This window comes from Bos grunniens, chromosome 1, assembly GCF_055505025.1.
Source record: "Bos grunniens cultivar Pamir isolate PY7600 chromosome 1, Bosgru_T2T1.0, whole genome shotgun sequence".
In the NCBI taxonomy this organism is placed as follows: domain Eukaryota; kingdom Metazoa; phylum Chordata; class Mammalia; order Artiodactyla; family Bovidae; genus Bos; species Bos grunniens.
This window is the reverse complement of record NC_141165.1, coordinates 26,805,950-26,833,880: the sequence shown is the minus strand read 5'-3', so window position 1 is coordinate 26,833,880 and position 27,931 is coordinate 26,805,950. Positions and strand designations below refer to the sequence as shown.

The 27,931-nt window shown below is 46.1% G+C and overlaps 1 protein-coding gene across 9 annotated transcripts in view; it reads right to left on the bottom strand.

Annotated features, from left to right (window-relative positions):
• Nucleotides 1-27,931, bottom strand: part of MRAS (muscle RAS oncogene homolog) — a 71,721-nt gene that overhangs the window by 22,344 nt on the left and 21,446 nt on the right. For 4 of the 9 annotated variants that reach the window (XM_086316667.1, XM_086316645.1, XM_086316661.1 and 1 more), the window contains one exon: nt 17,265-17,475. The exons of 1 other annotated variant lie outside the window; for it this stretch is intronic. In XM_086316667.1, coding sequence (XP_086172793.1) covers nt 17,265-17,457 — 193 coding nt within the window. In that variant the 5' untranslated portion in view covers nt 17,458-17,475. Of the gene's footprint in view, nt 1-17,264; nt 17,476-17,950; nt 18,078-18,834; nt 18,893-27,931 lie in introns of all 9 variants that reach the window. 4 more of the 9 variants (XM_086316627.1, XM_086316652.1, XM_086316636.1 and 1 more) reach the window with 3 other exon arrangements.

The window sequence follows — 27,931 nt, the reverse complement described above, 5'->3', positions numbered from 1 at the left end:
GCAGCTGAAGTTCTAGAACAGATCAGCAGGAACTAGAGTCCACAAGCTTCCAAACCAACCCGCCTCAGGGACAGAGCAAGACTCACCTACTGTGGGTGAGGAAGGTAAAGGGGTGCAGCCACTTCAGAAAACAGTGTGGCAGCTTCTCACAATGGTATATGCAGAGTGCATCATGTGAAACGCTGGGGTGGATGGAGAACAAGCTGGAATCAAGATTTCAGGGAGAAATATCAACAACCTCAGATACGCAGATGACACCACCCTTATGGCAGAAAGTGAAGGGGAACTAAAGAGCCTCTTGATGAAAGTGAAAGAGGAGAGTGAAAAAGCTGGCTGAAAACTCAACATTCAAAAAACAAAGATCATGGGATCCAGTCCCATCACTTCATGGCAAATAGATGGGGAAACAGTGAGACACTTTATTTTCTTGGGCTCCAAAATCACTTTATATGGTGATTACAGCCATTAAATTAAAAGACACTTACTCACTAGAAAGAAAGCTATGACCAACCTAGACAGCATATTAACAAGCAGAGACATTACTTTGCTTACAAAGGTCCATATAATCAAAGCTATGGTTTTTCCAGTAGTCATGTACAGATGTGAAAGTTGGACCATAAAGGAGGCTAAATGCCAAAGAATTGATGCTTTTGAACCGTGGTGTTGGAGAGAGTCCCTTGGACAGCAAGGAGATCAAACCAGTCAATCCTAAAGGAAATCAACCCTGAATATTCATTGGAAAGACTAATGCTGAAGCTGAAGCTCCAGTACGTTGGTCACCTGATACAAAGAGCCCACTCATTGGAAAAGATCTTGATGTTGGGAAAGATTAACAGCAGGAGGAGAAGGTTGGATGGCATCACTGACCCAATGCACCTGAGATTAAGAAAGCTCTGGGAGATGGTGAAGGACAGGGAAGTCTGGCCTGCTGCAGTCCATGGGGTTGCAAAGAGTCAGACACGACTGAGCGACTGAACAACAACAACACAATGTTAAACACAGACTTACCACTCGACCCAGCAATTCCACTCCTAAGGTGCATCCGAGAGAACTGAAATCGTGTCCACACGAAAACTTGCACATGACTGTCCACAGAAGCATTCTCCATCACAGCCCCAAAATGGAAACAACCCAAGCGTCCACTGACTGATGAATGGATAAACAAAATATCATCCCTCCATATACAGCTGACCCTTGAACAGCACAGTTGTGAACTAAGCAGGTCCATCTATATTGGGATTTTTTCCAATAAATATACAAAATTATATGTACAGAACATTGTGTGCAAGACTTGTATTGAAGTGGATAGTCTGTCCTTACATTAGGCATACGGTGAGTGATATTTAAAATCAATAATGTGTTGGGCTTCCCTGCTGGATCAGTGGTTAAGAATCTCCCTTGCAATGCAAGGGATACTGGTTCAATCCCTGGTCTGGGAAGATCCTATATACCATGGAGCACACACACACAACACTATTGAGTCTGTGCTCTAGAGCTCAAGAGCCGCAACTACTGAGCCCATACACTACAGTTACTGAAGCCTGAGTGCTATAGAGCCTATGCTCTACAGCAAAGAGAAGCCTGCATATCGCCAGGAAGAGTAGCCCCTGCTTGCCACAACTAGAGAAAGCCTGCATGCAGCAACGAAGACCCACCACAGCCAAAAAAAAAACAAATAAATAAATCTTAAAAGAAATAAAGATGCTCAACATCACTCATTACCAGAGAAATCCAAATCAAACCACAATGAAGTACCATCTCACGCTGGTCAGAATGGTTGCCATCAAAGTCTACAAAAAATAAATGCTGGAGAGGATGTGGGAAAAAGGGAACCCTCTTACATTGTTGGACTTCCCTGATAGCTCAGTTGGTAAAGAATCTGCCTGCAATGCAGAAGACCCTGGTTTGATTCCTGGGTCAGGAAGATCCCCTGGAGATGGGATAGGCTACCCACTCCAGTATTCTTGGGCTTCCCTTGTGGCTCAGCTGGTAAAGAATCCATCTGCAATGCGTGAGACCTGGGTTTGATCCCTGGGTTGGGAAGAGCCCCTGGAGAAGGGAAAGGCCACCCACTCCAGTATTCTGGCCTGGAGAATTACATGGACTACAGTCCATGGCATTGAAAAGAGTTGAACACGACCGAGCGACTTTCACTTATACTGTTGGTGGGAATGCAAACTAGTACAGCCACTATGGAGAACAGTGTGGAGATTCCTTTAAAAACTGGAAACAGAACTGCCATATGACCCAGCAATCCCACTGCTGGGCATACACACCAAGGAAACCAGAACTGAGACATATGTACCCCAATGTTCACTGCAGCACTGTTTATAATAGCCAGGACATGGAAGCAACCTAGATGTCCATTGACAGATGAATGGATAAGGAAGCTGTGGTACGTATACACAATGGAATATTACTCAGCTATAAAAAAGAATGCATTTGAGTCAGTTCTAGTGAAGGGATGAAACTGGAGCCTATCATACAGAATGAAGTAAGTCAGAAAGAGAAACACCAATACAGTATATTAATGCATATATATGGAATTTAGAAAGATGGTAATGATGATGCTATATGCAAGATAGCAAAAGAGACATGGATGTAAAAAAACAGACTTTGGACTCTGTGGGAGAAGGTGAGGGTGGGACGATTTGAGAGAATAGCATTGAAACATGTATATTACCATACATAAAACAGATGACCAGTGCAAGTTCGATGTATGAATCAGGGCACTCAAAGCTGATGCTCTGGGGCAACCCAGAGGGATAGGGTGGGGAGGGAGGTGGGAGGGGGCTTCAGGATGGGGGGGACACATGTACACCCATGGCTGATTCATCTTGATGTATGGCAAAAACCACCACAATACTGTAAAGTAATTATCTTCCAATTAAAATACATTAATTAATTAAAAAATAATGTGTTCGTTTTCTTACTGTTTTTTTTTTTATAACTTTGCTTTCAAAGAATTATATTACCATACAATATGTTTGGCCCCACACCTCTTTTCTCTCTCTCTCCCTCTCTCTTTCATAATTAAACTGCGTATCAGTCTATCATCACAGGTAAGTGATTTAAAAAAAATGCAACAGTGTTTCCAATACTGTATTATGAATATGAGTATAATACTACAAGTCATAAAAACTGTATAACCCTTCATTAGTGTAAAAACTAGGCTACTGGGAAATAATTGTATCAGTTACACCAGGCTACCAAAAACACTTATATCGCTGCTTCTCTGTTATCAATGCATGAATCATTATGTATGTAAGTGCTAAGTCACTTCAGTCGTGTCTGATTCTGTGCGACCCTATGGATTGTAGCCTGCCAGGCTCCTCTGTCCATGGATTCTCCAGGCAAGAATACTGAAGTGGGTTGCTGTGTGCTCCTCATGAATCATTATACCTGTACAATGTATTTTTCATATCATCCTTTCATTTTTTATGTTTAGTGTAGTAATACATATAATATTTGCAGTGTTTTATATCCTATAAGACAAAATTGATATAGGTACTGACAGATATAAACAGAAGACATAAACTTATGGTATCAATATATACTGTATGGCATTGTATTTTCTCTTCCTTATGATTTGCTTCATAACATTTTCTTTAGTTCACTTTATTGTAAAAATACAGTCTATAATATATATATAACATATAAAATACATGTTAACGACAATTTAAGTTACCAGTAAGACTTTGGTCAACAGTAGGCTATTTAGTAGTTAAGTCTTCAGGGAGCCAAAAGTTATACCCAGATTTTCAACTGCATGAGAGGTTGGCACCCCTAACCCCTGTGTTGTTCAAGAACCAACCATATTAGAATATTATTCACACAGAAAGTGATAGTGAAGTCGCTCAGTTGTGTCCGACTCTTTGCGACCCATGGACTGTAGCCCACCAAGCTCCTCTGTCCATGGGATTCTCCAGGCAAGAATACTGGAGTGGGTTGCCATTTCCTTCTCCAGGGGATCTTCCCGACCCACGGATCGAACCCAGGTCTCCCACATTGCAGGCAGATGCTTTAACCTCTGCACCACCAGGGAAGCCCTTAAATACAAGAATACAGTCTCTCAGAAAACCTCCTATAGAGACACAGAACTTCAGATCCAAGTACTAACATCAGATTTCAAGGGAGGAAAGGAAGCCACGTTGAAAGAAGAAGGGGGAGGAGGCGGGAGATGGGGGTGTAAGGGGTGGCCTTACAGATGTCTCCTGCCACCTACAGATACCCAGGCGTTATGGGACTTTACCCTGGGCCTCCAGAGAAGGGAAGACTGGAACTCGGCCCTACCAGAAATCAGACCAAAACAGAACCAGAATTCAAGTTCTCTGCCAAGAGGAGGTGATCAGTCTCCAATCCTCAGCTCAGGCCTAGGGCCCTTCGACCAGATTCCTGCGCCAGGACCAGGGGACTAGAAAAATGGGGAAGGATAGGAAGGGTTAAGGAGAGCAAAGAGAGAGGGAAGGGGAGAGAAGTCAATAAAGTCTCTTGTTCCTTACCCGGTCGGGGCACTCTGGCCAGTTGTCCACGTCAGGAGGAGACCAGGGACAAAAGGGTCCCAGTTGCGGCCGCTGGGTCTGGTCCATTGGCAGGCAAGCTGGCCCCTGAGTACCCCGAGTGGTCAGGATGTCAGTCTCAGCAAAGAAGAGTCCCCGCCAGAGTCGCCATTTGTTGCAGGAAGGCGGACCCCTTCCAGGGCCCGAAACTGGGCTCTTGTCTGACACTCGGAAATGAATTGTCTGAGGAGACACATGTGCTGACAAAGCAAGAGATTCACACAGAAAAAGGAATGAAATTCTGAGAGCATGCTACAATATGGATGAAACTTGAAGTGCTAAGGGACAGGAGCCAGACACAAAGGTCACATATTGTATGATTCCATTTATGTGAAATGTCCAGAATAGGCAAATCCATAAACGCAGAAAGGAGACGAGAGGTTTGGGAACTGGGAGGTGGGGAGGATGGCTAATGGGGGTGAGGTTTTTGGAGGGTGATGAAAATGTGGATGAGATAGTGATCCCAGTGATGGGTGATTTTTTAATCCACCAGAAATTTTGACTGCACACTTTTGTGTATATACTATCAGCCACTGAACTGTGCACTTTAAAAGGGGGGGTGGGGTGGATTTTACATGAGAATTACATCTCAGTCAAAAAACAATTGTATGGGGGGAAAAACCCATTTCCCTTCTCTGCAGCGCTTTCTCCACCTGCCTCTCTCTGCGGTGGATGACTCAGCCCACTCCTGCCCAAGACCATCCCCTCTCCTCCAGCCACATGCTGGATCCTATCTCCCGTCCCCTATGCAAGGACATGAGCACTATTTTGACCCCTCCCCTTCCTGCATCATCCATTTCTCTGTCGGTCCATTTCTATCAGTATGTAAACATGGCATAGTTTCTTTTCCCTTAATAAAACAAAAATAAAACCAAAAAACTAAAAGTGAAAAACAACCCTCCCCTTAACCTCACACCTTCGAATGATCGTCCATTTCTCTAGTCCCTTTACAGCCACATTCCTTGACTGGCCTGTCCTCACTGCCTGCCCTTCCTCTCCTCCACCGTCTCTTGAACTCGCTGTAATCAGGCCACTCTATCAAAGATGATGCTGTCAAGTCACCACCAGATCACTAAATCCAGCAGACACTTTGCAGCCTTCATCCCACGGGGTCACTCGCCAGCATTTGACTCACTTGATGGTTCCGTCCTTTTCGAAGAGCCTCTGCACTTGGCCTTGGTGAGTCACTCTGTCCTGCTGCTTCTCTGATTCTAATCACTCTCTGAACATTGGTGGGTGCCTGCACTCGGTCCTGGGACCCCGTCTCTAACCATGTTCACCTTTTCTCGGAGGTCTCCTGTCTCATGACTTCACACGGAAGTTCCCAAGTTTCCATCTCCAGCCTGCACACCTCCCCTTACTCCAGACGTAGACCTTGCCACTGGCTTGACTTCTATTTGTATGTGTGAAAGGCATCTCAGATTTAACACACCCAAAACTAGACTCTTGATTTTTCCATCAAATTTACTTTTCCCAGTCTTTCTAATCTCCTTTAAATTTTATTTTATTCAAGTATAGTTGATTTATTGGTCTTCCTAATTTTGACAAACATCACTCTATTCTACCAACTGTCCAGTCTGAAAGCTCTTCTCGTTCTCCTCCCACCCATCCCACATACTCCATCAACAAATTCTGTTATTTCCTCCATAAAATACATCCAGACTCTAACTCCTTCTCACCACCTCCTTTACTGATATCCTATTCTACCATCAAGAGCTTCTTAACTGGGCTCCCTAGTTCGGTCCTGGTTCCCCTCTGGTCTATTGTCCACCCCACGGCCAGATGAACATTCTAAACATCAGTCAGACCATGCCTGTCCTCTGCTCAAAACCTCCCACGGTTTATACCCCTTCTAGATTCTGGAAGTCACTGCCCCCAGCTATCTCCCTGACCTCTCCTCTTAGCCTCTCGCTCACCTCCTCTGCACCCTGGCCTCCTATCTATTCCCCAAACACATCCCTGCCTCAGGGCCTTTGCCCCTGATTCTCTATCCAAGATCTTTTCCTCCCAGCTTTTTCCTTCAGGTCTTTGTTCCAATATCACCTCTTCAGGAAGGCCTTCCCTGCTCTGTGTGGATAAGGCAGCAACTTCTTCCGCCCTGTCTGTTTCTTCTACCTTGCCTCACTCTCCATCACAGCATCCATACCATTTGGCACATTACACATTTGTTTACACTCCATTTCCCCCATTCTACCAGAAACTTCATGAGACCAGGGACTTGACCTCGCCAACTGCTGCCAAAGAGAGCCCCAAAGAGAGCCAGGTACACAGCAGGTACCCAGAATTGTTCATAGAATGAACTAGTGAACACTCCCACCTACATACATCTCAGGGGCTGATCCACACATCACTGGAGGGGAGTGGTGGCAGGTTCAAGTCAGGGGCACAAGCCTCACTCCGGACCTCCCCAGATGCAGGCAGCCAGGTCAGCAACCCCTCATCTGCGTGTGTGATGGGACCTATTCTTTTTCCTTCTTTCACCTGGTTGGATGGTGCATTTTATTGCTTGCTTCTTTTTGTTTAAATTGGAGTATAATTGCTTTACAATGTTGTGTCAGTTTCTGCTATACAGCGAAGTAGATCAGCTACTTCCCTCCCTCCCTCTTGAGCCTCCCTCCCACCCCACCCCTCTAGGTCAACACAGAGCATAGAGCTGAGCATACGCTTCCCTGGTGGCTCAGACAGTAAAGAATCTGCCTGCAATGCAGGAGACTCAAGTTCGATCCATAAATCGGGAAGATCCCCTGGAGAAGGAATGGCAACCCACTCCAGTATTCTTGCCTGGAGAATCCCCATGGACAGAGGAGCCTGGTGAGCTACAGTCCATGTGGTCGCAAAGAGTCAGACACAACTGAGTAATTAACACTGTCACATTTCTTTTTTCCCAGGGTACATACGTGTCAATGCTACTCTCTGTTTGTCCCACCCTCCTCTTCCCCAACAAGACCTATTCTTGAAAACATCAGGCCACCCTTTTCAAATGTCACATTAGAACAATTTTAACAATGAAACCATCACGAGACTTACTCTGTGCTGTGCTTCACAAGATGTCACCTTCCCTCACTCACTCAACAAACAATAACAAAGCACCTGATAGGTGCCGCTGGGCTTCCCTGGTAGCTCAGCTGGTAAAGAATCTGCCTGCAATGTAGGAGACTCCGGTTTAATTCCTGGGTCGGGAAGTTCCCCTGGAGAAGGGATAGGCTACCCACTCCAGTATTCTTGGGCTTCCCTGGTGGCTCAGATGATAAAAATTCCATCTGAAATGCTGGAGACCTGTATCCGATCCCTGGGTTGGGAAGATCCCCTGGAGGAGGGCATGGCAACCCACTCCAATATTCTTGTCTGGAGAATCATATGGACAGAGGAGCTTGGTGGGCTACAGTCCGTTCATAGGGTCTCAAAGAGTCGGACACGCCTGGGTGACTAAGCACAGCACAGCACAAAAGGTGCTGCTGGCAGCAGGCACACAATGGTGGGCAAAGTCTCTCTCCTCCAGGAGTTACAGTCTGTAATGTTTCATTTACTCTTGGCAACAACTATGAGGCTCTATAGTTCGGACAGAGGCTCCACCAACAAGGGCATGTGGTCTTGGTCCAGAGGGTGTTTGTGCCCAAGGGAAAGAGAAGACCCCAGTCACTGGACCTGGGCCCTGGTGATAACAGGCTGACAGTGGCTGCACCGGGGCCCAGAGCCAGGAGCATCAGCCAACACAAGGGCGGACAGGAGAAATCTCAAAGTGGGCTGGAGTGCTCAACCCAGGCTAGTCATGTGACTTTTAACAGTGATCAACAAGAAGTTCTGAAATCAGGGCAAAAGCCAAAATTAACTGCAGGAGACTAGGGCCTGACTGTGAGTAAAAGGAAACCACCCCGTGGGGTTTGGGTTGCTGACAAGCAGGGAATGACCCCCACACTGCACTCAGACCTTCTTCACTCAGGCCTGCCGAGCAGACTCTAGGTCACTGGCCAATGGCCGGTCCCTCAGCTCCCAGGCTGGCCAGTAGGGCTAAGGTGAGCACAGAGCAAGATATACTTGGCTTTGGGGTCAGAGGGAATGGGGCACTGATTAGCTGTGTGATCTTGGACTATTTCTTTCACTCTCTGAGTCTTAGTTCCCGCCCCTGCCGAGGCCTGACCAATCAGAGGGCTGCTGGACAGGCGTGGGAGCAGGAGGTCTGGGTTCCTAGGAGGAGTGCTCGGTGGCAGCAGCAGCAGGTTTCCAGTGGTACCGAAGGATTTTACCACCTACCCACTGGTACAGTAGTACTGGTGTATACTGGATAAAGAGCACTTGTGCTCACTGGTAAAGTGGAGACACTAATCTCAGTGTAACAGAATTGCTACAAGGATGAAACAAAGCAATCCCCGTGAAGCGCTCAGCACAGGGTCTGGCTAGAAAGCGCCAGTGCTACTCTCCCTGTGGGGAAAATGGTGAAATGTGGGGTGGCCAGAAAGTTCACTGGGGTTTTTCCATACGATACTAAGGAAAAACCCAAACGAACTTTTTGGCCAACCCAATACTTTAGTGCCCTTGGAAAACTGCTGCCCCAGGGGCCACCCTGTGTTCCCAAGAGTCCTCCCCTTGGGAACCCAGACTTCCTGCCCTCCTCTCTGTCCAGCAGTAGCTGCTAACAGTGCGGAGGGCAGAAGGAGTGACAGTGGCCTGGCCTCAGTGGAAGGAAGGACTTTCTACCAGCAAGCACTGCCCCCAGCACCTTGGAGACCAGTGAGCTCCACGTTACTGGGAGCATTCAAGCAGTGGTGGCTGATGGAGGCAAGATAAAGGGTCAGGCAGAGGTCTGCAGGGCTGAATTGCATAATCTCAGGCCTGTGGCCTTGCTCCCTCAGAAAGGAGAAGAAAGAGGGGAATTCCTCCCCCATTACTGCCCACAGGGAAAGGCGGGGGATGGGGTGGGAGTGGAGGAAGGACAGCCAGCTCTGCCTGAGCCCCCTCTTAGTGGGGGCCATGGAGAAGAGCCTGCTTTGCAGTTGACCTAAGGACTGCTGAGCACAGAGCCCACCATGCAAAGCCCCCGGCTCAGAACAAACTCTCAGTAAGTGTTCTTGTCCTCTCGCTGCCCTACCCACGCCCTCCTCCCCGACCTCCCCAGAAAGAATGTGGATTCGAGTGTTCGGGGAAAGGCCAGATCCAGGCCCCTCCATGAAGACAACAGCACTTGTGTCTGTGGTCTGGGCAGAAGCCAGGGTGGAAACGTCCCAGCTTCTGAGGGTGCAGGAGGGGAGCCGACGCTCTCGCTCTTGGCAGAGACTGAGCCCTTGTTGAGGACAGAGTGGCTGCAAAGCGGGGGCCCGAGAGCCCCCAGGTGGGAAGGGGTGTCCAGAGACCACTGTCCTCTGTCGAGGGGAGACAGATGCCAGCCTCCAGAGGCTGGCGGGGCCAAGGGCGGGGCTGGCGGCCCTGTGGGTGGGCAGAGGATTTGCTCAACATCCTCCCCTGCAGGCCTGAGGCTTGGGCCAGAGGAGGAGGCAGGCTGACAGGACGGGACATGCTGGGCAGAGTGAGGAGGCCCTGGGCCTGGCTCTGCCTCCAGTGAGGTCTGACCCTGGAGAGTCACTTCTCCGTCGCCACCGCACTTTCCTCAGGTGTAAAGTAAAGGGGCTGATACCACACAGCTCAGGAGCCTTCCAGCTCCAAGCTAACAAGAAAAAGAGGCAGGCAAGAACTCCACAACAAAGCGAGGGAGAGCATGGACTGGAGCAGATATTTGTAGACCCACATCCACGGCAGCAATGGTCACAATGGCCAGGTGGAAACAACACAAACGCCCACTGCCAGATGCATGGCTCAGCACAGCGTGGCAGGCGCAGACAGAAGATTGTTCGGTCTTAGAAAGGAAGGGAATTCTGACACATGTCATAACAGAGGTGAGCCACTGTGGCAAGTGAAACAAGCCAGTCACCAACAGACAATACTGTACGATTGCACTCATATGCGGTACCCCGAGTACAGAAAGGAGAATGGGGCTTGCCAAGAGCTAGGAATGGGGAATAGGAGTTGTTGTAACAGGGCTTCAGCCGGAAGAAATGAAAATGTTCTGAAGATAGATGGTAGTGATGCTGCAGAACAGTATGAATGTACTTAATGTCACAGAGCTGTCCCCTGAAATATGATGAAGACTGTCAGTCTCGTGTTATATCTATTTTACAACATGCACACACAAACCCCACAAAACTCCAGGACTCTGCCTAAGGCTTGAGTCTTTCTGACTGGGGTATGGGGAGTAACACAGCTCCAAGTCACAGACCCCCAAAGAGGGGGCCAGAGACCTGGGAGATGGGGAGGAGAAGCAACCCCACAGCGAGGGGTGGGCCCAGTAATGACGGGAGATGCTCCCAGAGTTGGGCCCTTAACAGCAGAAGGTGAGACAAAGGTCCCGAACCCTTGTAGGAAAGAACACAGACCAGGCTTGCTCCAAAGTTGGGGGCCTGCTGCAGACACTGGGGAACCTGGCTGCTGGCCCCTGAGGTCTTCCATCTCCTGTCTTTTAGATTCTGGGAGGACTCGGGCAATGAGACTCCTTGAAAGAAAACAAGAAATAGGGAATTCCCTAGGGGGTCCAGTGGTTAGGACTCTTTACCTCTACTGTAGCGGACCCAGGTTCAATTCCTGGTAACGGAACTAAGATCCCACATGCTCTGTGGAGAGGCCCCCCCCCCCCCAAAAAAAAAAGAAATATGGAAAATAAGAAATAGGTTTGTTTGTAAGTAGGTAGGGAGCCTGTGAGACTCTTCAGTGTGGAAACCACAGAGAAGGCCCCTTGAGCATTGTGAGCATCTCTGCTCTGAGATTCAGATCAGAACCAGGGCCCCTGGCCCTCTGGAGACCTTGGGACAAGGAGCTGCAAGGGCAGGTGCAGCTGTCTGTCGACCCTGATAATCCAGGCCACACCCTGTGCTCTCGAGATTTCAACTCTATTCCCAGAGGCGCAGGGACCAGCTGTGTGAGGTTGGAGAGGTTTTCCCACCCAGCCAGACTGACAGAGAGCAGAGGAGACAAAGGGAGGTCAAGACCGTTGCTGGCTGTGTGACTCTCTTTGCGCTTTATTTTTATAACAACAATGCTGCTGCTGCTGCTGCTGCTAAGTCGCTTCAGTCGTGTCCGACTCTGTGCGACCCCACAGACAGCAGCCCACCAGGCTCCCCCGTCCCTGGGACTCTCCAGGCAAGAACACTGGAGTGGGTTGCCATTTCCTCTCCAATGCAGAAAAATGAAAAGTAAAGGGAAGTCGCTCAGTCGTGTCTGACTCTTCGCGACCCCATGGACTGCAGCCTACCAGGCTCCTCCATCCAAGGGATTTTCCAGACAAGAGTACTGGAGTGGGGTGTCATTGCCTTCTCCTTATAACAACAATAGCTACCACAATTATGTTTGTAAGGACAAAACGCATGCGGCATGGACCTTCCACACAGTAAGTAATCGCCCACAGATATCATTACTGTCTCCTCCTCTTCATCAGGATCAGAGGTGCAGACCCTAGGGGAGCCCAGAAGCTTCAGAACACAAGCTCTGCAGATTCACACTTACAAAGTAATGCCATGGTCATGCTTCCCCCGCCCTGGCTCCATTGCTATAAATGTTATCCCCAAACCTTCCTAAAATCACTTTTAAGGAAAAAAAAATTAAGAAACAATTTTGGGTAGTCTAATACCCAAAGTTACTTTCTAAAAAGTTAGAGAGGGACTTTCCTGGTAGTTCAGTGGATAGGAATCTGCCTGCCAATGCAGGGAACATGGGTTTGATTCCTGGTCTGAGAAGATCCCATATGCTGCAAGGCAACTAAACGCCATGCACCACAGCTATTGAGCCTGTGCTCTAGAGCCTGTGAGCTGCAACCACTGAAGTCTGTGCGTAGAGCCTGTGGTCCGCAACAAGAGAAGCCCCTGCAACGAGAAACCCGTGCACCACAATGAAGAGTAGCCCCCTCTCACCGCAAGTAGAGAAACGCCCGCAAGCAGCAACGAAGACCCAGCCCAACAGCAACAACACAGTTAATTAATGGATTTTTAAAAAGCTGGAGAAGATAATATGTCTCTGAAGAGAAATAATATTTATTGAGCTCCATCTACATACCAGGCATGATGTTACTCTCTTACAGGCATTATGCAATGTTTTTCAGAATGTTTTCTGTGGAAATAGACCAAGAATGATGTGCAAAAAATGGTCCCTTGGGAAACCCTAAAAGGGCAATATATTCTTCCAATATACTTCTAACATGTTTGTATATTGAAGGTTCTTTCAAACCATGTAGTATCGAAACTGTTTATATTTCTTTAACTCAGTATATTCCAAAGTGTGGTATATATTCAAATGGGTGATGCAAGAGATGATTTTAGAAAGCGTGTAAACGTAAGTTGCAAACTTTACTGGTTACACATATTTATTTTGATGTCAGTTAGCAAATGTATATCGTTAGCACATCAAACCTGTGATTACACATATATTGTTCAGGACTCATTCATTTATTTCACAGACATTCACTGTGGACCTACTCAATACTCTAGATGCTGAGGATATAGCAGAAATAAAGTCCCTGCTCTCATAAATTTATATTTTAGTGGGGAGCAACAAAAACTCAAATAAACAAATAAGTATATTGAACTTTTATAAACACATGTTCAACAGCAAAAGGTAGAATAAAGAAAAAGAGCTGGGCAGGGGGACAGAAGAGACAGGGGTGGACTGGATACGAGTGTAGAGAAAACCTCTCAGACAGAGGGACACTTGAACGGATATCTACATGAAGGAGACTGTGTCTCTGCAGGAAGAATGTGCTCAGCAGAGAGAACAGCAAACACAAATCCCCAAGGTGGGAACGCACCTGGTGCCTGAAGGAACTGTTCCATGCTCCAGGACTACAGATAAGCTCTGAAGAATGCTTTTTAAAATTAATTAAATTCATATTCCACAATATTTGCCCTTTGAAAGTATACAAGTCAATGCTTTTTAGTATATACACAAAGTCATTCTATTTTTTTAAAGTGATGATTTGGTTTTGGTTCTGGCCAAGATGGAGTATGGGCAACCAGATTTACCTTCTCACCTGTAATAACCAAAAAACAGACAAAATATATGAAACTGGATTTCAAGACATCAGACAACAGGCAACAACGGACAGTGACTCCTGAGGGATGGGATACGAAAGAGGACACCTATGAGTGCCCAGTTCACTGCCCTGAGCACTGCCAGGCTGCAGTGCTGAGAGGGGAAACCTGGGGATAAAGAACGTCATTTTATAATATAAAAGAGTCAATTCATCAAGCGAATGTGCCCATCCTAAACACTTAGCAATTAACAGCAGAGTGTCAAAATACATGCATCAAGAACTGATCAAACTAAAAGAAAAAAAATAGACAAATCCACAATTAAACTCTGAAATTCAACACCCCTCTCTCGATAATTGAGAGGACAGGTAGAAAGAAGATCAATAAGGATACAGAAAACCTAGAGAACACTACTTACAAACTTGATATAGTTGACATTTACAGAACACCACACCCAACAACAGCAGGATTCTTTTCATGTGCATGTGGAACATTTACCAAGATAGACCATATCCTGAGTCAGAAAACAAGCCTCAATAAGCTTTAAAGAATTCAAATGATATACCGTACATTCTCTGACACAGTGAAACTAAAGTAGAAATCGATGACAGAAAGATCTTTGGAAAATTCCTCAATAGTTGAAACTAAATAATATACCTCTAAATCACTTATGGGTCAAAGAAGATATAAAAATGGAAATTAAATGGTATTTTTAACCTAATGAAAATGAAAACATAACATATTAAAATTTGTGGGACACAGCTAAATGAGTAGTAGTTTCGGCAAATTTATAACACAAAAATGAATATCTTATTAAGGAAGAAATGTTCAAATCAATGATAACAGATTCTACTTTAAGAAGTTAGAAACAGTATAGAAACTTAAACCCAAAGTAGGCAAAAGGAAATAAAAAACATAAGAGTGGAAATCAATAAAACCACATGGGAAAAATCAATTGACTCAAAAATTGGTTCTTTCTGAAAATCAATGATACTGATAAATCTCTAGCCAGCCTGATCAGGAAAAAAGACAAAACACAAATTACCTATATCAGAAATGAGAGAGGCAACAGCACTGTGGATTATACAGATTATAAAAGGATAATAAGACAATATTATGAACAACTTGATGCCAATAAAGTTGATAAATTTGATGAATTGATCAAGTTTTTAAAAGACACAAACTATAAAAATTCACTGGAGAAGAAATAGATAACCTGAGTAGCTCTATATCTATTTTAAAAATTGAATTTTTAGTTTAAAACCTCCCATAAAGAAAACCCCAAGCTCAGATGTCTTCATAGGTGAACACTACTAAACATTTAAGGAAGAAATAATACCAATATTGTTCAAAGTCTTACAGAAAATTGAAGAAGAGAGTGTACTTCTGAGATCATTCTAAAAGCCAGCATTACTCAAACATTACAAGAAAATTACAAACCAATATCTCTCAAGAATATAGATGCAATAATTCTAAAAAAAAAAATGAGGTTTATCTACAATACAATGTTTTAACGTTAGAAAAATTAATCAATGTAATTTACTATATCACAGACTAAAAAGAAGAACCCCACATAATTATCTCAAGAGACACAGAAAAAGCATTTGACATGTGCACATGGACAAATATAACATGTAGTCCTGATACAAACTCTCATCAAACTAGGAATACAAAGGAACATCCTCAATTCGATCAAGGATATCTATAAAAACTCTACAGCCAACATCATACTTAATGCTCAAAGACTAAAAGCTTTCTCCTTAATATCAAAAACAAGACAAGTACAACATTAAGTCAATGAAATAAGGCAAGAAAAAGAAATAGAAGCCATCCAGATGGGAAAGGAAGAGGTAAAACTATCTTTTTTCACAGACATGATCATCTCTGCAGAAAATCTAATAGAATCTCCCAAAATCCACTAGCACTAATAAGTAATTAGCAAGGCCGCAGGTTACAATATATAAAATTCTATTGTATCTCTATATACTAGCAACAAACATTAAAAACAAATAAAAACTAGTATCATTTGTAATACAAAGGTAGGTATAAATCTGACAAAATATGTAAAAGACCTATGCACTCCAAACTACAAAATAACTGATGAGAAAATTAAGGAAGACTTAAATAAATGGAGAGAGATACTGTCTTCATAGATTGGAAGGCTCAGCATTGTTAGGATGTCAGTTCTCCTCAAACTGATCCATAAATTCAATATAATCTCAATCAAAATCCAGAATTTTAGAATTTAACTGATTCCAAAATTCACACAGAAATGAGAGAAACTAGGCTATCCAAAACAGCTTGAAAAAGTATATAAAGTTGGAGATTTAACTATACCTGATTCTAGGACTTATTATAAAGCTACAGTTACCACGATGGTATGCTACTGGTGTTAAGACAGACAATAGATCAAACAAATAAAATACATGGACAATCAATTTTCATCAAAGGTACAAAAAAGACAATTCATTGGGGAAAGGACAATCTTTTCAATAAATAGTGCTTGGACAAGTAAGTGCATGTCCACATACCCAAAGATTACCTTTGTCCCATATCACACCACATACAAAAACTAATTCAGATCATAGATGTAAAGGTAATACCTAAAACCATTAAATTTCTAAAAGAAAACATAGGAGAAAACCTTTGTGACCTTGGGTTAGGAAAAGATATAACTCTTGTCTTTGAAAGACACTGTTAAGAGAACAAAAAACAAACCAAAGACTAGAAAAATATTTGCAATTCACATATCTGATAGAGAACTTGTATCCCGGTGGTTTTCAAAGCTCGCCTCGTAGTATAACACTCTATGATTAATGGCTCTTTGTTTCAAGATTCAAAACAGTACAAAGTAAGGATCAGTAAGAATCTAGAACAGTGGTTCTCTCATTTCACCATCACCTGAAGGGCTTGTTAAAACACAGGTTGCTGGGCCCCAACCTCAGAATTTCTGAACCAGTTGGGCCTGAGGGTTTTCATTTCTGCTAAATTCCCTGCTGGTGAACTGCTACTCCAGACCAACATAGACTAAACTAGAAACACAACGTCAAATGCAAGATTTCCCAGCCTGTCCTAGGGGCAGTTACCAAATAAACTATGCTTATTAAGAAAAAAGTTGATTTCCTACTTTTTAATTAGTTAGTGATCAGTTGTGTCCAACTCTTTGCAGCCCCATATACTGTAGCCTTCCAGACTCCTCTGTCCATGGGATTTTCCAGGCAAGAATACTGGAGTGGGTTGCCATTTCCTACTTCAGGGGACCTTCCTGACCCAGGGATCGAACCCGGGTCTCTTGCATCTCCTGCATTGGTAGATGGATTCTTTACCATTAGCGCCACCTGGAAACTTCTTAATCAGCTAGAGATATCTATAAAAGTTAATCAGAGCTTCTGATCAGAGAGACATAACAACCATGACATCACTGAGTCGGCATGATTCTAAGCCTTGACTCTTTGTTGAATACACATTTTGGTTTCTACAAAGCTGTTCAGAATTCACCCCGGAAAACACACACAGCCTTACACCAATCACCCCATAACAGCAACATGGAAGAAACCAGCATACCCAGCTGAAGACTGTCAACTTTCCCTAAACCTGTATTAACGCCCCAACCCCATGCAGGGCTGTCATCAAGTCTCACCGTCCAAGATGGCCCATTGATTGTCAATCTCTGTATGTTTCAGGTAGGAGTCTTCAATGGTGGGGTCATAGTCAGGCACAAAGATCTTCTGGAAAAACTGGATGGTGAGGGCGCTCTTGCCCACACCCCCATCTCCCACCACCACCAGCTTGTACGTGGGGAGGTTGTCGCTGGGGACTGCACTCGTTGCCATGTTGCTGGTTGGTCAGACCTGGGGAGGCAAGACATGTGGAATGAGGCAGGGGGGCTTCCTCCTCTTTGACTTAGGGGAAAATATTCACAGGGTTTCCTTTTTTCTTCTAGAGTAACAAATACTCCCAATTGTACAAATGAAGACCTGCAAAAGAAAAGTACCAACCCTGATTCCTCACCCAGAGACTGTAACTGTTAAAATGATTTATTCAATCATTTATTGGAAACCAACCATGTGCCAGGCCTGGCCTTGGGGACATAATACTGGTAGATGCCATGGAGTCTTTAACCAGCCAAAGGCCATGTCAAACAAGCCATACCACCACTGAATTCTGCACTATATTCCTGCCAGCTAAACACATGGGCATTGGTCTGGGCAGGGAGGGCATAGAAGTTCACCTTTCACATCAAGTCTGGTCATTGGATTGAAGTGCTGAGAAGGATGGGAGGTTTTCTGAGCTCAATGGAAAGAGGAGCACAAGAGCTTAGCACACCTGAGCTCAGAGTCCTGAGTCCCTTCTGACTCTCAGAATTCGGTGATCCTGGTTCCAGCCGCTGGTCGACTTGCCTTTAATCATGCAGAAAGTCATGTGAGAATCTCATGACATCTGGTCAACCCATCTTTTAGTTGGTGAGGAAGAAGGGGAGGATCAGAGACAAGTTTTATGTTGATGGTGTTGAATCCAGAGAAGGCAGTGGTTCTTAACCAGGGGCAAAATGCAATGCCTGGAGATGTATTTAGATGCCAAAACCAAGTGAGTGCTACCAGCATCCCATCAGCAGAGGTCAGGGATGCTGCTAAACATCCTATAATGCCCAGGAAATTCCCCCTCCCAGCACATAATTATCCATCCTAAAATGTCCAGAGTGTCAAGGTGACCAGCCAGGGGCTAGAAACATGGGACTAAGATTCCAAAAAACAACTGAGCCTGAATAGCTCAGGACTGGCTATGCAGAGGAGACAGCAGAGACATGAAGAGTGGTCTTTGGAAACTGTATCACAAAGTGACAAGGAGGAGAGGCGGGCAGGGAGCATGGAAGGAGCACTCAGAAGAACAGGAGGGAAACTAGGACCTGTGACAGCAAAGGAAGCCCAGAGTTTCCCGAAGGAGGAGGGTGACAGTGTCAAGGCCGAACACTGGTGGGGGAAACAGGAGCAGAGTCATCTAAGCAAGAATTCGAGGGTGTTGTCAGAGACCTAAGCTGCTCACTGCAGAAGCTGCTGGAGGGAAGCACAACCACCCGGGGTGGGCCATTCCCGGGTAGCTTCAGGGCCGGTAGAAGGCGGGGGTGGGGCATGCCAGGAGACAATGCACCGCTGTCCTGTTTGCATCTCTGCTGCTTGGGAATGCCACCAATTGAGCCACAGTTTCCTTACCTAATAGATTAAAGGGCTGAGTTTTCACAGTTGTTCTTAGCTCCAAGAGTCCTCCATTCTAGATTTCAACAGAAAGGGTGTTAGACACAAATGTGGATTATGAGGCCACCCTGATTTGCATGGGGCTATAGGCGATTGTGCAGTTACTGAAGCTTGATGTTGACATTTAGGATTTCCCTGCAGTGGCGGGGAAGTAGGCACTTTTATACATTGCGGGTGAGAGTATAAATCTGTCCAAACTGGGCTGAGAGTATGTTTGCATAAATATGTCAAAATTTAAAATGGACATATCCTCTTTTAAGGCTATACCACATGTGAGAATGTAGTCCAAGGAGGTAATCAGACAAGTGTACAAAGATGTTAAGAACAGGGATAAAAATGGAAATAACTTAAATACTGGGTAGATGGGAGAAGAGTTAAAAGTTTATCCATACAATGAAATACTAGATAGCCAGTAAAAAAGGATGCTATTGACTAGCCTAGAGAAGGTTTACAATATATATCTTAAAAAACAAGCTGCAAAACAGCAAGTACATTTGACTACATGTCCACGAAGTTACCCACCTGTGAATCTACATGTCTAGTGTGCTTCCAGGCACAGAGAGGATAGGCAGGTAGCTGTCTCTAAGGCAGATTTGGGGGTCCTTTTTCAATTTTCTACAATAAGCGTGTATTCTATTTGTGTATTAGAAAAGCCGGACAATATTATGAATGTTCAGGCCACAATATTATGAAAAGGAGAGGGAAATGTGCGATTCCCTCTCCTTTTGAGTGGGAATTTAAGCTCCCCTGGTGCAGGATAAAAGGACCAGGTAGCAGCTAAGCCCCAGCATCTGGCTCCCTCATCCCCCCAACAGGTGAGGATAATGGTGGGGATAAGCGGTGGCTTCAATGCACTGAGCTCTCCCACATGACAAAGCGGGTGGTCCCAAAGGGCCAGAGGGGTGTTGAGGGAGACAGAAATGGGGGGCAGGGGAGGGTATGGGCCACTCTCTGTCTTCTCTGCCTCTTGGGGGTCAGGGGAGTTTGATGTCAGCTCCTCACTGCCTCTCCTTAACTGCTGACCTAGCCTGAGGAGGGCGGTGACACATGGGCCAGAGTGAATGTGTCTGCCTGTGAGAGGCTGTTTTTATTTTTTTATTTTATTTATTTATTTATTTTTTTTGAGAGGCTGTTTTTAAAGCTCCCTTCCAAGGAGATATAAACGACTATGCATAAAATAAATAAGCTCCCAGGATATAATGTATAGCACAGGGAATATAGTCAATATTTCACAATAACTTTAAATGGAATATAATCAGTAAAAATTTTGAATTACTATGTTGTACACTTAGAACTGATATAATATTATAAATCAACTATACCTCAGTTAAAAAAATAAAATAGATAAAAATGAAAGCTATCTTCCCTTCTCGCTGGCAGCAACGTGAATAAAAAATACTAAGCGGGTGCAAAGTTATCAGGAAGGAAAATAGTTTCTCCTGATTTTCTTCTCAAAATAAAACAAGAAATACATCATAAATATGATAGAGGACATGAATCCAACCTTTGAGGCGGCGCTCAAACCACCCACAGCAGAATCACCTGGGGACCTGACAAAATTGCCCTCTGCCTGCAAGCGAGGCAGCTGGCAGAAAGCGGATGAAGCCGATTTCCTTTCACGGTGCCCCGCGCTTAGGAGTTGGCCCAAGAGATCACAGGGCGGGGGGCAATTCAGAGCTCCCTCCAAACTCAGACTCAGTGGAACAGGGTTAGAATGCATGGTTAACACAAACACTGGACTGGTCCCTCGTAGGGGAAAACCCTTCAGCGCTTCCCATAGCAGATGGGGATTCACTGGGCATTCATGGCTGACCTCTCACACTGCTCTCTCCCAAGCAACTGTGTTTTCCAGTGAACCCTGAGGTCATGCGGTGCCCTTTGTCCACCCCACCCACACTGGGGCCCTGGGGAAAGAGCCCAGGCCCAGGAATCACCTCCCGTGGGTGGTGCCCCCTCTGACCCATGCCCTGCAGCTCCTGGTGCAGGGCCCCCACTACTTATAGAGGACTGGAAGTCCTCTACACTTATTGCACGTAACAGGGGAGGGCTGCATCTCATCCCTCCATCACCTGGCCTGGCACAGCATCAAGGACAGATGTTACCTAGAGGTACCAGGGCCCATCGATGGCTTTTTTTTTTTTTTAATTTATCTGGCTGCACCAGGTCTTAGTTGTGGCATGTGGGATCTTAGTGCCTTGACCAGGGATTGAACTTGGGTCCCCTGCTTTGGGAGCAAGGAGTCTTAGCCACTGGACCACCAGGGAAGTCCGAACAACCATTAGACGACCTACCACACGGTGCCAGCCTCTCCACACAGAGGGCTCAGCGGTGGCTCACTCAGCCACAGGTTGGGACTGTCTCCCTCCCCTCCCAAGCACAACTGGTCACACAGATAAGACCCTCCTGGAACCAAGTGTGAGCCTGGGAGGAAAAGAAGGTTTGCAAGGGTGGGAATGGAGTCCAGAAAACTCCCCAGTCCATAAGGTCTCTTGGGCAGAACGTCCCCTGAAATAATCCCTGACTCAAAGGATGTCTTTGTAAACAGGGAAGGCAGTCAAAATGCCAAGGGGTGTGTATCACCCTCCTACAAAGTCGGCTGATCTCACGTGGTGTGGAGAAAGATTTTTGAAAGTCACCACAGGGTAAAAGGTTGGTTGGTGGTTAAGTAGCAAACTGCTTCCATTTACAACATCCCTCTCCTCTCCGGCCTGTCCAACTAGACAGTGTCTTGGACATCCTTCTAGAACACTGGTTCTTCACCATTTGCGGGTCATAGATGGCCCCTTGGAGGTGGGAGTGTGAAATAAGGTGGGTCTGGGGCTGCCTTTAAAGTCTCCCCACCAATTTTCCATGGCTTATACTCTCCCAACCCACCAGCTGAGTGACCTTGGGCGAGTTAACCTTTCGCAGCCTCAGTTTTTAATACTTGTAAGATGGGGTTGGCTAGAGAACCATCTTTTGCAGGATCGCTCTAAGCATGAAATTAAAATGTATGAGAGGAGCCCAGCTTAGAGGAGGTGCTCAAATGTCTGTTCTCTTGCCTTGTTTACTTTGTTCCCAGAAGACAGTCCCACAGACTCCCTCCCTCCACTCTTGGGGCTCGGCAATTCCCAGCCTCCTCCCCCGCCCCATCAGAGGCCCCAGTGCCACCTCAGCTCCCTTGCAGTCGGATTAAATAGGCTTGTGTGGCAACGTCACCCGTCATTTAGAACATTGTTTCCATGGGAAATGGCTCTGAGGTTCCAGGCAGCCCGCTCCACTCAGAAACCAACTTTTGGAACAGCAGCCACAGGGCAGAGGAGGTGGCTGAATGCTGGCTGCCATGGCAACCACCGCTCCCAGAGCCCCTCCCAGTGCACGGGCAACCCAAATTCCACCTCATATTGGAAACTTCTTCCTAAAAGGCAGTATCACTGCCTAGACGATTTTAGTGACGTGTATATGAAAACTTCAGGCATCTGTCAGCTGAGAAATAAGCTTTTCTGCTGGCTGTCTTTTGCTCCTTTTCTCTCCCCAGAATTAGCACCATCCTGCATGGGTTGAAGTTATTTCCTGAATGGCAGATTCACCTCCCCAGCAACTGGGGAGCTCCATGTGGACAACAGCCACGTCTCCTCAATCCTTTGCTACTCAAGCGGCCAGGCAGGGCCCAACACATGTATAGCCCTTAGAGTGTATTTGACTACTCAGTACTGCCCAGTCCAGCCTTCCACCCAGCCCGCCCTCCCCTGGATCAAGAAGCAGGGCAAGACACCCGGTCTTCTGATAGGGGCAGCCTCGTGGCCCTAGGACGTGTGTGGGTGGGTGGGTGGGGTGGGCTTAGGTGGACACAGGACCCCTGAATAACCTTTTCACCCAGCAATTTTCAAAGTGTGCTTGGAAGTGGGGGTGGTTCCTGACACCTCCTGGGAAGTCTTGGGCAAAGACTCTGTTCTTGGGGAGAAGGGGGAATTGGAGGGGGTGTCAGTCATAGCCTTGGACTGTTCAGCCAGGCAGCCTGAGTTTCACTCAGTGTCTCTGATATGGACTGCCTGTGTGACCGGGAGCAAGTTTCTTAATTTCCAGGAGCCTCAGTTTCCCTATCTATAAAATAGAACAGAACCCTCGAGAATGCATAATTACAGTCCCAGTGGAAAAAAACTGACGGTGGAGGTCCCTGAGTAAGGGCATATTTGCACTGATGTGGCAAGTACCCGGGCCCCTGGGCTCCCTCCAGTGTGGTAGGCCCCAGTGATCTGGACCTTGCCCACCCCGTCCTGAAGGCGCCCGTACCGCAGAGGGCTGCTGGAGGACCCAACACAGTAATGAATGCCTAGGACAGCGGTGGGCCCCAGCAGCCCCTCGAAACAGCAGTGCCCACTGGTTATTATCCCTCACCAAATCTGCCCCCTTCTCCCTAAGTTCCCAGTTTCTAGGGCTTCTACAGAGCTTATTTCCCAAAAGAATAGTCCAGAACACTGCCCATTTTTACAAGTGGTCACATGGTAAAAGAAGACTTTGGCCGCAGACACCGTCAAGGGGCTCATTGGGCTTCCTAGCCTCTCCATGCACCCCACACCACCAGCACCACCTCCAAAGCAGTGTCATGTAGTCCTGGCCAGAAGAAGAGGTGCCCAGGAGAAGCGACAAGCAGTAACACCCCCCACCATTTAGAAGGCATCGGCTGTGTATGGATCAGACACCAAAGGTCAGGCTTGGCGCCACCATGCCACACTGCCTAGAATTCTGGTTATTTTTGCAGCATCACAGTACCTTTCTTGGACTGTCTTTGTGATTCATAACCCAAAGGGCACTGTTCATCCTCCCTGACCACAGAAACCGTGGTAGTGGTCATCCCAGAGCCTCCCCCAAAGACGCTACCAACTTAATTGAAGGTTTAGTTTCACTGCTTTTTGCTTCTCTGTTTCTAGACGAATCATTTTAAAGATTCCTTCCTAAACTGATCAGTTGAACTGCAAGTTGTCTGGTAAATAAAGCTGGAAGAGGGGGACACATTCATTATTAATGCAGCTCTTGGGAGAGTGAACGGACTCTCATTCACATTGAGTGGAATCAGCCCGGGGAAGTTAATCTCATCTCTGTGATGTCTGGGTGTGCCCAGTGCAGGGGGATGAGCACACACTGCGGGGGGAGGACCCAACCCATGTGGAGGAAACGGCTCTGCATTCCAGGAGCTGCCCTTCCCTTCTGCACAATTCCCAGAAATGGGCAGCCTCCCCAGGGGCTGCTGATTTGCAGGCAGTGCATAACTGATGTGCAGACCCGCCAGGGGTCTGGGCCACTTGGCATCCCTAAGGCTCCGTTCTCACCTCGAGGAGACTTTGCTTCACCCTTTGTCTCCCACCTTGGCTATTCCCAGGCCAGCACTGTCACTGCATCACTCAGGCCCTCCAGGAAGCTACTGGTGCATTCAGTCCACTTAATCATTAAGACTTAACTGCCTATGGCTATTTATGTTGATATATGGCAGAAACCAACACTATAATATTGTACAGAAAGTATCCTCCAATTAAAAATAAACAAGTTTAGGAAAAAAAAAAAGATGACCACCAACCCAACTGTGTGTGTTATTTTATGCTGGACAGGACCTTAAATATCATCAGGTCTAGATGGCGAGTATATGGCATGGGTGCCCCTCCTTCCCAGAGCCAAGGCAGATATCGAAGTCCATTGTGCTCCTCTTTCCTGCTCAGTCTTACAACTCTTTTCAGTGCAGCACCCTTGGCAGCCAGAACCAGACGATTGGTCCAGAGATGAAACTTGTTTGCCATCCCAGATGGAACCCAGTCGTGTCCGACTCTGCGACCCCATGGACTGTAGCCTGCCAGGCTACTCTACCCATGGAATTCTCCAGGCCAGAATACTGAAGTGGGTAGATTTTTCCTTCTTCAGGGGATCTTCCCAACCCAGGGATCGAACCCAGGTTCTCACATTGCAGGCAGATTCTTTACTGTCTGAGCCACCAGGGAAGCCCCACTACTCTTCAGGTTCCCTCCAAAACATCCCACGTACTGGCCATCCTGTTCCATGGAAGGGGCTCTGGACCTTTAGGGGGAACCTGCCTGGCTACCTCTGGAGAACTCGGCTAATGGATCAGCCCCTGCTTTTCTACCCCATCAAATCCAAGTTCCTCTGCCAGGATCACACCTGGACTGCAGCAGCAGAGCAGAAATACCAGACGGAAGTCCAGAGATCCAGGCAAGGCCACTGCTTGAAGTAAGTCAGCTGAGGAAAACAATGCCCTTGACCTTCCTCATGAACCCCAAGTACGATGTGCTTCCTTACAGCACAGCATTAACACTTGGTCCTTACTTGCTAGTCTGTGGGTGCCTCCTGACTGAGCCTGAGAGCTTAGCCATTTACAACCAGCACTATGAGTCCCAGAGTAGGTGTGCGGAAACGACCTGCTGTAATAATTACAACAGTGGCCCTGTTAAAAATAATAGGAACCCTTAATTAATGTAAGCAATATGTCTGACACTATTGGAAGATTCTACTAAATTAACTTATTTAATTCTCCTAACAACCCTATGAGGTATAACTTAATTGTCCCCGTTTTACAGTTGAAGAAACTGAGACACAAAGAAGTGAAATAACATCTCTCTCTCTCTCTTTTTTTGCCATGCCCCGTGGCTTGTGGGATCTTAGTTCCCTGACTGGGGATTGAACCCGGGGCCCTCAGCAGTGAGAATGCGGAGTCCTAACCACTGGACTGTCAGGAAATTCCCAAACTTCTTTCAGGTCATCAGCTAGAAAGCAACAGTGACAGGATCTGAAACCATGCATCATGGCTGCAGAGCCTGAAGCCAGCCCATCAGGCTAGGCACCCTCTCATGATAGGCAGGATATTGCAGGGGCAGAGTCAGGCCAGGCCAGAGAGAGAAGATCCAGAAGTGCTGGGAAGAGGTCAGCAGTGAGCCGGGGAGGTGGTGTTAGAGTCTGGGTGACCTCCATGACCAGACGGCTGCCCCCAGAGGAGCAGCTGAGCAGGTCAGCACCCGAGTCATCAGGGCAAATGCTAGTCTCTGGGAACAGACACGCCATCCCCCCTGTTCCCTATCCTGACTGTGACCAAGCAGGACACAGGGCTGGTACTGACAGGTACTCCTGTTTTGAGGATCAGACAGGAAGCTGAGGGATCAGGTGGCTGCTCAGCGTCATGGGAGCACCAGGGCTCTGAGACCTCATTTTCTGGCACCCTGGTTGGGACCCTCTCCACTGTGCTTGTCCCTGCCTCAGTCCATCCCCTTGTGGTCTTACACACCGGTAGCTCCTTGCCCAGCTTGGGGCTGTGCCTCACTTAAAACCCCTCACCAAGGAGCCTGAGCTAGGAATCACACATTTGCAAACTTTGACAAGTTACATTCTGTACCTCGGTTTTCTCTTCTGTAAAAGTGGAGACGGCAGCGTTGGACTTGTGGGGGTATGGCTCACAGACAGTGTTCAGTAAACATCAGGTAGTTACCATCATTTCTCTACCAGAATACCAAAGAACTGATGCATTCAAACTGTGCTGCTGGAGAAGACTCCTGAAAGTCCCTTGGACAGCAAGGAGATCAAACTAAGCAATCTTGGGCTGAACTTGGCGTCCAACTGCTAAGGCGTCTCCTCTTCGAATCTTTTGGGGGCAGCCCAGAGGCTGCGGCAGTTTGGGCCGCGGCCTGGTGCCCTGCCGTGGGGGCCCCCATATTAGCTCGAGCCATGCCCGCGGCTGCTGCCCCCATCATCAGCTCGGTTCAGAAGCTGGTCCTGTACGAGACTAGAGCTAGATACTTCCTAGTTGGGAGCAATCATGCAGAAACGAAATACCGTGTTTTGAAAATTGACAGAACAGAACCAAAAGATTTGGTTATCATTGATGACAGGCATGTATATACTCAACAAGAAGTGCGAGAACTTCTTGGGCGCTTGGATCTAGGAAACAGAACAAAGATGGGACAGAAAGGCTCCTCGGGGTTATTTTGAGCTGTTTCAGCTTTTGGTGTCGTAGGTTTCGTCAGGTTTTTAGAAGGCTATTATATTGTGTTAATAACCAAAAGGAGGAAGATGGCAGATATTGGCGGTCATGCAGTATATAAGATTGAAGATACAAATATGATCTATATACCCAATGATTCTGTGCGGATTAGTCATCCTGATGAAGCTAGGTATCTACGAATATTCCAAAATGTGGACCTATCCAGCAATTTTTACTTTAGAGAGAAGAAATACAGCTCCACCCACCAGAACACCGACACAAGCTTCCCTAACCAGGAAACCTTGACAAGCCACCTGTACAAACCCACACACAGTGAGGAAACGCCATAATAAAGAGAACTCCACAAACTGCCAGAATACAGAAAGGACACCCCAAACTCAGCAATTTAAACAAGATGAAGAGACAGAGGAATACTCAGCAGATAAAGGAACAGGATAAATGCCCACCAAACCAAACAAAAGAGGAAGAGATAGGGAATCTACCTGATAAAGAATTCCGAATAATGATAGTGAAATTGATCCAAAATCTTGAAACTAAAATGGAATCACAGATAAATAGCCTGGAGACAAGGATTGAGAAGATGCAAGAAAGGTTTAACAAGGACCTAGAAGAAATAAAAAAGAGTCAATATATAATGAATAATGCAATAAGTGAAATTAAAAACACTCTGGAGGCAACAAATAGTAGAATAACAGAGGCAGAAGACAGGATTAGTGAATTAGAAGATGGAATGGTAGAAATAAATGAATCAGAGAGGATAAAAGAAAAACGAATTAAAAGAAATGAGGACAATCTCAGAGACCTCCAGGACAATATTAAACGCTACAACATTCGAATCATAGGGGTTCCAGAAGAAGAAGACAAAAAGAAAGACCATGAGAAAATACTTGAGGAGATAATAGTGGAAAACTTCCCTAAAATGGGGAAGGAAATAATCACCCAAGTCCAAGAAACCCAGAGAGTACCAAACAGGATAAACCCAAGGAGAAACACCCCAAGACACATATTAATCAAATTAACAAAGATCAAACACAAAGAACAAATATTAAAAGCAGCAAGGGAAAAACAACAAATAAC